General features: G+C 39.9%; 1 protein-coding gene across 3 annotated transcripts; it reads right to left on the minus strand.

Moving 5' to 3' along the window:
- Positions 1-97: 97 nt before the first annotated feature.
- On the minus strand, positions 98-12316 carry LOC119485510 (transcription factor AP-4-like). 3 transcript variants are annotated; one of them, XM_037765151.1, is made up of 7 exons: positions 11916-12316; positions 7879-8044; positions 7572-7670; positions 5662-5832; positions 4140-4286; positions 3773-3943; positions 98-3019 (listed from the first exon to the last, which is right to left on the minus strand). In XM_037765151.1, the coding sequence occupies exons 1-7, from the start codon at positions 12002-12004 to the stop codon at positions 2864-2866; spliced, it is 999 nt and encodes a 332-aa protein (XP_037621079.1). In that variant the 5' UTR covers positions 12005-12316; the 3' UTR covers positions 98-2863. The 3 variants fall into 3 exon arrangements, with proteins under 3 accessions (XP_037621079.1, XP_037621081.1, XP_037621080.1); XM_037765153.1 differs by lacking the exon at positions 11916-12316 and adding an exon at positions 11014-11206; XM_037765152.1 differs by lacking the exon at positions 11916-12316 and adding an exon at positions 9496-9530.
- Positions 12317-13300: the final 984 nt, after the last annotated feature.

Here is a 13300-nt window from a genome sequence, read left to right on the forward strand (position 1 = left end):
CTCTGCTGCTGCCGAATGAGTCGCTCAATGTCGCCTCCCGGTGGACAAAAAGATCCACATCATGCATATTTGAAGTAGAGCAGAGGGAGCAGAGGGGTGTAATAAAAAAAGTACAAATTTTATTTTTTTTTTCATCTTTACAAAGGCCTGTTTACCCAAGTTTTTATAAACAAAATATAACAGCTTCTCATCGACCTGGACTGATGGGAAAAATAACAAAAATCACAAAAGTATAAAAAAAATGCTTGTCACCAAAAAAATGGAAAACCAGAAAAGACAGATGAAAAGACAGAAAAGCAGAACACAATAAACAGCTGTTGAGTCACAGCAAAGAGTTTACAAAAAAATAAATGGCAAAAAAATAAAATCTTCCTCATCATTGATTCAGGCAGTACAGAACAGCAAGTGCTTCATATCAAATATCTCAAATTCCACCAAAAAGACAGCAGTGCTGCAACACAATGTACAGAAACATTTTGGGGAAAAGTGTTCCGCCGACCAATCCCAAACCTCAGCCTAAACTCAGCCTGCGGCTTAACATTCGTCAGCAAAACACCAAACCCTTAAACAAAGTTTCACAAAGAAAATATGAGAGTTGCCCACCATGTTTGGCATGAGAAATACTAGTCTAACCAGATATAAAACTGATGTCAGTGAGCGAATAGTGTCCACGCATCTAACACAAGACAGTTTCACACTGAACGCATCAGTCACGTGTTCATGAAAAAAATAAAATGAAACCTGCAAAAATAAAAAAAAAAGTCAAAAACAAAAGCCCGCTTTAGACAAGAGAAAACAGCAATTAGTAACATGCATTCAATTGGCAACAGAACATATAAGAGATCAAAAGACAGATACAAATCCAAATAAAAGGAATGTTTACAGCATCAAGTCAGCGTATCAAATTGAGTATGACAGGAGGGAGGCCTGAAGCAGGGATTTCCAGTCAAATTCCCGACAAATATAAGCAACGCAACATGAGGTGGACAGACTTGGGTGCATCTTTTTAGAGAGAGAAATGATATCTGGGGAGCGATCTGCAATTCACTTCAGTGCTTTTCATTAGAGTTTTGCACTTTGTGTGGCATCTGATGCACTGAAAACGTACATCGAACTACAGTACAGTACAGAACGTGCTTAGTTTGCCCACCCTTCTCTACAATTAATTTCCAAAATTATGCTTTTTTATGTTGGAGTTTATGGAGCATGTTATTTTTCTACTTATGTGAGCAAATATCACAATGAGATAACACAAAATCTGCCGTCATTTGTAACCAACGCCTCCCTGCCTCCCTGACCTCTCTAAGCAATTCCAAGATGTGGAAGTGACGCATATCATTTCGCAGAAAAAAATTCAGCCACGTGATAAACGTGATCAAGTGTGAAGTTTACATGGTTTGGGTCCTCGGCTCGCCGCTGGTCAGCAGAGCGCCGGGTTGACAAAAGAGCACCTTGCAAGTAGAGACGACATTCTGTGATACAAGCATGTTTAGTTTCATACATACTGTATACGGTAGGTGTAACGCACACACCTATCAACGGTGCATAGATAACTTCACCTCATGTATAAATGACACCGACAAACGTACTGAAGATGGAATTGCATAAATACAGAAAAACTAGTGCATAGTCACTGAAATCAACAAACCAAGACCAGGAGACGGACTGGAGGTCTTTGGAGGAAAACCGGAAGCCTTCATGCAAACAGAGCATGTGAATCGTGTCAATGTGTAACGGATTTTCACATATTTCCATATGCAAGGACGAAGTTTGATTTAGTCAAATTATCGGAGATTGAGTGAAAATGAATACCAGCCACTAAAAAGCTGTTTGTTTTCCGGCAATGAACCAACATTTGGTTCTTTTTTAAACTCCTTTTTTAAGTTAAGTACATACGAATAGATGGCGCCGACTTTTAAACCAGACTTTCAGAATTCATCTCAAGGCCTCCGGTTCTCTGTGAAAACCTGACAAACCTCCAATTTTAAATTGTTAATCTCAATATAACAAAATGTTCACCTTCGACATTCAGTAACCCTGACGGAAAAAAAATGTTAACAAAAAAAACACGAGAAACCAAAAATACGATCAATGTAAATTGTTCAACAGCTTATTTTTTAAGGGCTTATTTAGTTATCAAAAACACAACCTTTTTTTTTCAAGTAAATCAGATATAATTTCATTCAACATCTATCCTCAAATTAATTTTTCAATTAATTAGTTTAAATTTGTCCCTAACTTTTTTTTTTAATTTAGAAATGCCTTCTGTTGTAGTTTAAGTTGAGTTTTGTGGCCACTGGCACTAGAACATCACCTAGCCAACCAGGAAACATAGAAAAACTAATTAATTAAGACTGGGGAAGAAATAAATGCAACTCTGCATCCCTTTTCAGAATCAAGAGCTGCTTTCTTATTGTGTTGTTACATTCAACTCTCCACTGTACTGGCTCCATCAATTTGTAGCACAAATAATACTGTCAGCGCGCCAGTGACGACAGTTAACTGTGATACTGCGACTGGGTGTAACACACATAAACACACGCGTAGGACGGACGGATGCCGATAGCTTTTTACACGAGGAGGCCCTCAAGTTTTCAAGTAGCCACAGACCGGCTGAAAAACAGCCTCTAGAAATCCAACAGGGCCTCCTCTGCACGCTGACCATCCTATGATTTCAATCTTCAGAGATTTTACAGTACAAGACTGACACAGAGCTTAACCACTGGATTTAGGAGTTTGGATAATGCCAAAGAAAGATTTTTTTTTAAAAAGTAGTCAAGCTCCTGGAGGGAATCTTACAGTGAGTAGGTATTTTAAGTGTTTGTGTGTGTATGTGAGTTCATGGAGGGAAGGGGGGGAGGGATCAGTTCATTGAGAAGTCCTCGCCCTCTGTGTCGGTGTCTGTGTCTGAGCAGGCGGTGTCCATGGCGACGTAGGCGGGGCTAACGATGACGGCTCGTCTCTGCTCTTCCTCGGCGCTCGCTCTCCTCTCCTGAGCGCGTTCGATGTGCTGGATGGCCTGAAAGCAGACGGTAAAAAAACACTGAGGGCTGCAACAAATATTCAGTCCACTGAGAGAAAACTCTTAAGGCTTTTGCACACCAAGTCTGTATAGTTCGTAAGTTTTATTTAAAATCTGCCATCCAATAAAAATCTTTAGAACAGAGACCTTGCACACTGAGTCCGATGTGTTTTATTATTCTTTTTGTTGCAAAAATTCGCAAAACAAGACAAAATTGGATTAATTAGGTGGGTGCGATGGATAGCGTTAGTTCCAAACGGGGCTAATGAATGAATGACATTAGCAAGAAGCTATCGTTTATCTGCCTGGAGCACAATCACTACGGTCTAATCTTTCCTGAATCCTTTTTTTTTTTGCACCCTGATTCCAAGCTGTTCTTCAATCACTTGCCACAATCTATCTTTAAATCCCACATCTCTGTATTCTTTTATTTCTTTATTGTAAAGTGTTTTGTGCTGGGAGATGAAGTGAATGTTTATCATGTGACATTTACACGGACGGTGGCTCTGAGTGGTCAAACAACCCTCTTTTGGCTTTTGACGGATGCCAAAAAACCCCACAGAAAATCAAACCTGTTCTGAAACCTTTAATGACAAAAAAGTTTTGCGAGATCGTATTTATTTTTAAACGTGCAACAATTTAGGACGAAAAATATGGACTTGGTGTACAAATATTGTCACTATGAAATGATGAGTTGAGACTATGATTACTCAACAAGGATTCTCTACACAAAGTAAAACAAACTCCTACCTGCACAATAGTGTCCAGGTTCTGTCTGGACGTGGACGCAGTGCTGGTGTGGGCAGACGGGCTCATGGTCACCACGGTGACGTGATGATGGGGGTGCTGGGTTAGTGTTGGGGCCGGAACGATGACCGTCGGGTGGCGGGTTGGGGCGGGGGGAGTGGGAGGAGCCAGCACCTGTAGGACAGATGAAACATGAATAAAATATGACTACGTCTGAGACTGTGTGTATTTACTGTTACTGTTGAGCCCCACATGACTTATAGGTCAGTGATTTAAAAGGACCAGAAAACGTCACTTCAGAAGCCATTTGTGCAAACTGCAACAGAGATACGTTTACTACGTTTTAAGCTTGTGTGTGTGCGCCTCTTACCTGTGGGCTGTGTGGTTGTCTGTCAGCCGCGTGGATCTGCTGCAGCCGTAACAGCGTCTCGCTCTGGATGAGCGCCTGCTCCTCCTCCACCTGCTGAGTGATCACCTTCAGACGCTCTGGCTGCAGCTGGACGTTCAGAGATCGCACCTGCACACAAACACACAGAGAGCACACACACAGGTTAATCACATTCATTTCAGCATCAATTTAAGGGCAACTCAAAAACATATCCATGGCCTTTCAATTGTTCTGGAAAGATAGCATCAATATCACAACAATTATTTCTACAGAACTGATAGCAATGAATGCTAATGTGTATAATTCACATTGTAAAACTAACACACTGATACACTGGAAGATATACTGAAAAATAACATGAATGTATGGTAACAAAAGTAGTACAGTAGAAAGCCTTATTTGTTTCCAGTTTCCTTCTGAGAGAGATTTTATACGGTATTTGCTTTTCTATTGTACTCTATTGTGTTCTATTAAAAGTCATTAAACAAAGAAATACTGAATTACTGCCCAGTCAAAGTTTGACTCTTTGGAAATATCTCAACCCTACTGTTTACTTTTCTCTTGCACTTCCTGTTTAAAGCTTCTGTTTGTCTTCACCACCTGTTCAGTCCCCTTTGTCTTAACCTGCTGTTCAGGTAGATCCAGGATGTGAGCTTATCAGGTGTTGACTGCTAAATCTGCCACCTCCTTATTAAGGTGACTGATAGTCATGTAAAGGTACTGATTACAAGTTGAAATGGTTGGTTAAACTGAATAATTGCCCGGGGTGTTTTGGTTGTTAATGTCCAGACCTTTGTCTCTGTGAAAAGACCATTTCATAGCCTGGAGATATGGATAACTTCTCTTATCCACATCTTCGTAAATAAACGCCCTATCAAGTACTTTTTTAAATTTTTAGTTAAACGGTATTGCTCTAATGCTAAATGAAATTGAAATTCAGAGCGTTAATATAGCAGCAAACAACTATTTGCTATGTAAAGATATAGAGGAGTAATGTCGACCTGAGCAGAGAATGTGTGTGTGTTGTAATCCGAGCTTCTCTGTGCTTTGTTTACATGGCCGGTTTAGTGCATGTGCATTTTAGTGTGTGTGAGTCTCTCTGTTGTGCCCCACTGGCTAGCTAATGACCTGTATTGAGTAGTGTTAGCAATTGTGGTGAAGATTTCAACAATCACAACTTAATGCTGCTAAGTTTGGAAAGTAGTCACAGGATTAATTATAGCCACGGCAGATTACTCTATGTACGCCTGTGTGGCTTTTAGCTTCAGCTGGCAGAGACACACAAACTCCACGAGCATCACAATCAACTAAAGGTGAAATATCACAAGCAGAGAATAGATTGAGAGAAGTTAAATGTCTGAGAATCAAACAGTTACCGTTATTGTTAAATCGAATTACTCCTGCACTACTGAAATAAATGTTGAGAACTTTTTTGAGAGAAAAACAGTAAAGATCAGAAGTTACGATGAACCCTCTGCAGCCGAGGCTCCTCCTTTTGTCTCACCTGCTCCTCCAGCTGCATACGAGCCGAGCGCTCCTTGTCCAGTTGCTGTCGCAGCTCTAGCATCTCCCTCCTCACCTCCTCGACCTTCTCCTCCTCCAGCGTGTCTGGAGACCCGATCCCTTCGTCCTTCTCCTCTGCTCGCCTCCTCTTGGGCGATGAGCTGCTGAACTCCTGGAGTGACATGGAGTCCACGTAAAGGTTAAATGTAAAACAGACATTATATATTAAATATGTTAACATAGTATGTGAATGGGGATGCTCCAAAAACCAAACCAACATAGAGTCAGTCTGCACAGAATCTGAGGAGTTTCCAGTCCATTTATAAACGACACTGCTTTGTGCCGAGCTGAACGAATGGCCGGTTGGGCAAGAAAACAAAACGCCAGGTGAACCAACAGCACGGGAAACAAATGAAACAGGTAAACACATATTTTTTCACATGGCTGCATACAGATTGAGAAAGAACAGCACTGTCTTTGCCAACACTTGCAAGCTGTCCAAATATGAAATCAAAGTTTGGCTGAATGATGCTTGCATAGGTTGCAATAATCCCACGGATATTTAATAAACCCTGCGTTGTATTTATTTACTCCTGGTAGACCTTAAGAACTCAACCTCAATGAGATGCCTCGTCGCAGCATCTAACACACTACCTGATGCTGTTTGATCATCAGCTGATAGAGACGCAGCATCACACCTCCCACCTGCACCACATGTAAACTTTACCCTACATAACAAGCCACAAACTGACACGGCCTCGTGAAACACAGCCTATAGAAGACATGTCCAGAGGAAGCTGTAGCTCTATGCATCTCTAACAACTGCTTGTTACAGAGCCATCACAACACACGCCACTGTTGGGCCAGTAATCCATGTGAAAGAATACATTCACCAGACAACAATTATGGAAATAAAGGCAGCACGAAGATAAGAGTGATGAAGTTTCAAGTCTTTGCAGGATATTTCTATACTGTACTTAAAGAAGGGGAAAACCTATGGCGGCCTGAAGGACAGGAAACCATAAAGCTTGATATAGTGTAGGGGTGGACGGTATATCGAATATACTCGATGTTTTGAAGTTTTTGGGATGTAGTAAAGGACTATATTGTCAACATCAAGTACAAATATTATTTGCAACTTTTTAAAGCTGCAAGTATGAGACTCGCTTTGGCGTTTCGTTTCTCCCGCGGCTCTTTCCCTCTGACACACATACGGTACTCTCCTGGGCGAGTGTGTGTTTGGAGTATGACCCCTAATGTGCATATGTGGCGTGTGTTTTTGTATCTGGAGGGAAGCAGCAGCAGAAAGAAGTGAAGCATCAAAGCGAGGTTATACGTGTGTAGGTCGGGAACGGTAATGGAAGATGCCGGCCTCCACTTCAAAAAGTTTTGCGGTGCGTGTATATACTGGACATTACGGTTAGAGAGTGTAAAAACTGATCTCACAATAAAAGTGATCTTCCGGTGAATTTCACATAAAGTCAGTCAGTCAGTCAGTCAGTAAGTAAATAAATCAAAATGAATAAATATGAAATAATAAAAAGAAAGTATGATATTTTTTTTAAAACTAACTGTATTTCAGAGAAAAATTGAATTCCAATTGTGTGATTAGTTAGTCAAACTTTATAATAAAGAATACATTTCCAAAGACCCATCTGACTTCAATATGACAGTACACCACCTCAGAGTTTAGATTGGTTTGCTGGTAAGATCATAGGCATCAGAAGGGTTAAATCAAGCAGTTATGTTATTTTAGAGAAAATCGGAAAGTATAGAGATATATATCGTACATTGCGATATAGCCTAGAAATATTGAGATATTATTTATAAGCCATATTGCCCAGCCCTAATATAGTGGACTGTTAGTGGTAATGTAAGGTGTACAAGATAACAAAGGCACAGGGTGTTTACCTGGATGAAACGTTTGAGCTGGTTGTTCTGTGCCAGGAGTGTAGTCTTCTCCTGCTCCAACGCAAAGATGTAGTCCGATGTCTGCTGCAAGATGGCAGCCTGACAGGGACAAACCAAAAACAGTGAATACGAGAACAGTGTATGGACAAATAACTTTTTCTCACAAAACTGTTGCACTCTGAGATGCCAAAACATTGGATTTGCTGCTGTTCAATTCAACAATTGGCCCCAATCATTTGAAGCTCAAATCAAACTGTGTGGTGATCTACGCTGTCACAGAGCGTCAGTGTTTGCATGGTTTCTGCACCTTGCTGAGTTTCTCTCCGTCTGTGTGGGGCAGGAGTGTTTTGAGGGACTGGAAGCCTGCGTTGATGCTCTGCATGCGCCGGCGTTCGTTGCTGTTGGCGATCTCACGGCGGATTCGTCTCTCCTGATCCTGAGCCGTCTCCGGACTGAGGGGGATGTTGGCCAGGCTGAGGGAGCAAGGTCAAAGCAGAGAGACGATCATTATTCTGTCCATAAGGACTTTGTGTCCAGCGAGACGGTATAAGCTCCTCTCAGACCGCACATTTGATCCTTCTACTTATTCAGGTTTTGGGATGTTTCTCCTTAAAAATCTTTTTAACAAGCTGCCAACATCAAAGGCAATGCAGCTAAAAGAAAATGTGACATAATGTTGAAATGGGAAAAAAATAATAATTGCGCAATCAGCTGACAACACACACCTCTGAAACAGATCTGCTCTACTGGGTCAACTAAATAAACAGCAACAACACAATTAGCGATGAGTTGATCTCTGACTCTTTTAACCTTTAACCTGGAAGCTTTACCAGGCTTTAGACTCGACCTCACTGCATTCCTCAGTCAAGCTGCCTGCAGATCTTTGAGTTTGGCTGAACTCAGTAACCTCACACACCCCCACCCCACAAGGTTGGATGTTATGGTGGTAAAACCTTCTCTGTCATATTTACTCAGGGCGAGAAATACGTGAACCATTAAGCCTGAAGATGATTATGGTGCCAAGAAGACAACAAACCCGAGGAGCCAGATCTGGGATGTTTACGAAAATGAAAGAGGTTAGACAGAGGACACAGATCACATGGCTCTAAATTAGTTATTTTTTTTACAAAAGATGAGTGTGAGGGTGTGCGGCCATACTAAACTGTGTGTTTACAATCCAGTACGGTCAGCTTATCTAAAAACTAAAAAAGCTGCGAAAACTAGGGCTGACCGTAAGGCTTCGAAGCTTCGAATCTGGCTGTTTAAGTGTAGAGGTGCGTCCGTGCACAGTAGTGAGACACTGTCCCAGGCACTGGAGATGGAAACAGACATAAGAGCGTGTCAGCCTGCCGTGCTGCTCACCGAAGCTCCAAAAAATGGTATTTGGGACAGCCCTACTGAAAAACTACCTTAAACAGAACACCTTTATTATCTCATTGTGTATGCACATTCCCTTTAAAGGGGCTCTGGGTCCTTGAATTGCTTAATTTTGTGCCTTGGTTTTATTTTATTTTGAAAAGCTCTCTTAAATATATTGTTATCTAGTGGTTAAACCCCTTATAATAAATATGGGCATACTGCATAAGCAACATTTAGGGCTTAATTTGGTCTATTTGGATTAAATTGTTCATCACTCAAAGTTATTTATTGTACACATGTAATATGAGATGTTCAAGAGGGCTTTAAGGAATATAATGAGGGAATGTGAAGTGTGGTGAAACAATTAACTACAGAATTAAAGCTGTCTTGCAAATATCAATCAATTACCGACTTCAGTCCATCATCATCATCAAGTAAGAAAATTAAACATGTGCTTGTTACATCTCACTTAAAGGTGAAGTAAGCGAGATTGGAGCAAATATGATTAAAACAAGTTATTTTTATAAAACGCTATATCATGACAGTAGTACATGAAACAGGTAACCTGAAAAAAATCATGTTCCTCTGTGTCCTCCGGTGCTGCTATCGGCATCTGCAAGATTTCACAGACTGGAGGAAAACAAGCAGTAAGAGCTGATCTGAGGTCTGCTGTCCATCTGCTGTCTATGAGAGCCGGCTGTCAATCACTGCTATAACTGTTTCTATACTATTATTATTTTTATGTTGCTATTATTGTTTCTATACTATTACTGTTTCTATACTATTGTTGTTTTTATGCTGCAATTATTGTTTCTATACTATTATTGTTTTATGCTGCTATTATTGTTTTTATGCTATTATTGTTTCTATACTATTATTGTTTTTATGCTGCTGTTACTGTTTCTATGCTATTATTGTTTTTATGCTGCTATTATTGTTTTTATACTATTAGTTTTTATGCTGCTATCACTGTTTCTATACTATTGTTGTTTTTATGCTGCTATTACTGTTTCTATGCTGCTATTACTGTTTCTATACTATTACTGTTTCTATACTATTACTGTTTCTATGCTGCTATTATTGTTTCTATACTATTGTTGTTTTTATGCTGCTATTACTGTTTCTATACTATTGTTTCTATACTATTAGTTTTTATGCTGCTATTACTGTTTCTATACTATTACTGTTTCTATACTATTGTTTCTATGCTATTATTGTTTCTATGCTATTATTGTTTTTATGCTGCTATTACTGTTTCTATACTATTACTGTTTCTATACTATTGTTTCTATGCTATTATTGTTTTTATGCTGCTATTACTGTTTCTATACTATTACTGTTTCTATACTATTGTTTCTATGCTATTATTGTTTTTATGCTGCTGTTACTGTTTCTATGCTATTGTTTCTATACTATTACTGTTTCTATGCTATTATTGTTTCTATGCTATTATTGTTTTTATGCTGCTATTACTGTTTCTATGCTATTATTGTTTCTATACTATTACTGTTTCTATGCTATTACTGTTTCTATGCTATTATTGTTTCTATACTATTACTGTTTCTATGCTATTATTGTTTCTATACTATTACTGTTTCTATACTATTACTGTTTCTATGCTATTATTGTTTCTATACTATTACTGTTTCTATACTATTACTGTTTCTATACTATTACTGTTTCTATGCTATTATTGTTTCTATACTATTACTGTTTCTATACTATTACTGTTTCTATGCTATTATTGTTTTTAATCACAACTACAACGATGGGAAGCCTGCATGAATTTCATTGCACCTGAATATAATGACAATAAAGACTATTCTGATACTGAAATATATAAATCTATCAGATCTTCTAACAGAAACAACCACATTTAGTAGAAAGGAGTCTCTAAAGGGGTTTAAATAACCACATTTAGTAGAAAGGAGTCTCTAAAGGGGTTTAAATAACCACATTTAGTAGAAAGGAGTCTCTAAAGGGGTTTAAATAACCACATTTAGTAGAAAGGAGTCTCTAAAGGGGTTTAAAGTTTAGAGATGAGCTCAGCTGTTGCCAGCTGTCGTTGCTAGGAGCTGCGGACCTCCAACATGTCCGCCGGAGGGCGCGTCGGTTAGTCTGGCCGGTAGAGACGGTAACAGCAGCAGTGAAATGTGACTCCTCCGCCAGCAGCAGCAGCAGCTGCAGCAAGGCCCCCTGGCATCATGGAGAACAATGCTTTCTCCCGTTAGCACCGAGCTAGCACTGACTCCTCGGTCTTGCTGCTGGAGGAGGCTCGTGTCTGACCGCCGTTAGACTCTATATGACGGCGTGTTTCCGTTGAACACGCTAGAACACGCGAGTCAAACCGACCCGCGCGCTCACAACACGGTTAGAACACGGAGTGCGTCGCGATGAGCTAACCAGCTAGCATAGCTAAGCTAATTTTAGCACATGACACAACCATGGCTGCTGCTACTACGCACATAGTATAGCCGAACACCAGTTTAACGCACCCGCAGTCAACACACCCACAAATAAACACATATCATACAAGTAAATCAGTCAAAATAGTAAGAAGTGTGTAAACTATGTGGTTATAAACATGTGGTTTGGCGAGGCGGCGGTGAACACGTTAACTACCACGTGGTTGCTCTTCAACTGGAAGCAAATGTATCGCTTTCATGTTGCTTATTTACATATTTCAGAGCTTGAATGAGTGCAAACATGCCTTTATTGTTATTACATGTAATTAAGCCACCTAATGTAATAACACGAGTTAAAAACATCCTCTATATCGTCAGCTCCAGCAGCAGCAGCTGGCCAACAAGCTGCTAGTTTCTACCACCATGCTCCTGCTGCCAACAGATCGCAGCTAACAGCTAGGATGCTAACTGAAGTGAGGCTGCATCACACACACGCACACATGCATACACACTACAGCGACACGAGGGGGGATTTGTGCAAAGCAGTTTCGTATCAACAATAAAACAGCTAGCCACACACCTGCAGAGCCCCCCAATAACATCCTTCTCCGTCTTCTTGAAGTGCTGTAAGGACGCTATCTTGTCTGTCGGCATCATGAAGTATTCCATGCTTTCAAAGCCTCCTTCTGTACTCCGTGTTTTCTGTTTTTCTTCTTCTTCTTCTTCCTCCACTGCTGTCCTTGTTAGAATATAATGATGTTTAGCACAGAGATCTTGCTGTAATCCTCAAGAGCGCATATCTTAAAATATTCTGCAAAAATCTATAAAATCTGGAGAACAGACTTAAGAAAAATAAAAGTAAGTTCAAGCTGTGTTGCTTCCCACAGCTGATGGGGTTCCCTCCAATGTGTGTGTGTGTGTGTGTGTGTGTGTGTGGCTTCTTGCCTCCGCCTACTACGTGTCTGTGTCTGTGTGTGTGTGTGTGTGTATCTGCTGCCTCCGCCTACTATGTCTGTGTGTGTGTGTGTGTGTGTGTGTGTGCAGCTGATCTGTGCGAGGCGGGAAACAGCTGGTTGGAATCAGAGCCCGTTTTCCGGAAAGCAGAACAAACAGAGCAGCTAGAGAGACTCACTGTGTGTGTGTGTGTGTGTGTGTGTGTGTGTGTGACTGCAGAGCTGCAGATCAAACCCTCACACACACTAAATGAAAGCAGTGAACACAAATACTAATAATAATGACTGTGTAATAGCACCAGTATCAATCAGCAAGACGAAGAAACTAGAATTGACAAAACATCAGTGGATTATATAACATTATGTGTGTTATGATGAGACACCTATTGATGAAATAGTTTACTGTAACTACAGTTAGTTATCTGCATAGTTCACTTAAATTACAGATGTTCACATAGGGAATTGTAATAACTTGCTTGATTATTCAGAACCTCAAGTACTGCATTGCACGTTTTGTGTGTGTGTGTGTATATATATATATATATACTTACAACAATGTACAACAATGTACAACAGTACGTGGTTGCCAATGGAGTAACAATGTTAAATATTTAGAAACCTACGAAATTTATAGGAACCGGGTATTTCTACGTTTCACTCAACTGTGACCACAAATTGAAAGCAATTAATAGATTATTTCCAATGGAAATAATATTACAGTAGTCTTGTCTGCTTGTAACAAAGGTGTGTACAATAGTTTGCAAACAGAGAAAAGATTAAAATATAGGCAAGGTGATTTTTTTTTTTCCTTGACAGATTGATTTATATCCATCATACAACCTCACAGTGGATGGATCATGTATGGATGGTGCCAGCCATATAATTTCAGTCTATTTTATTTTATTTATTTCTACAACCTTTATTTCATTTTTTTCCACTTTAGTTTTTATTGATGTTTTTCAAGGTTATACACATATCAACAGCATATGGGCATGTACACAGTCAGACCCAG

The sequence above is a fragment of the Sebastes umbrosus genome, chromosome 3 (genome assembly GCF_015220745.1).
Source record: "Sebastes umbrosus isolate fSebUmb1 chromosome 3, fSebUmb1.pri, whole genome shotgun sequence".
NCBI lineage: Eukaryota > Metazoa > Chordata > Actinopteri > Perciformes > Sebastidae > Sebastes > Sebastes umbrosus.

Coding starts and splice junctions, on each gene's coding strand:
- LOC119485510 (XM_037765151.1), bottom strand. CDS start 12,004: ATGGAATACTTCATGATGCCGACAGACAAGATAGCGTCCTTACAGCAC. Junction 8,045..11,915: donor GTTATTGGGGGGCTCTGCAG/GTGTGTGGCTAG, acceptor TTGCTCCCTCAG/CCTGGCCAACATCCCCCTCA. Junction 3,944..4,139: donor GACAACCACACAGCCCACAG/GTAAGAGGCGCA, acceptor TCTGTCCTACAG/GTGCTGGCTCCTCCCACTCC.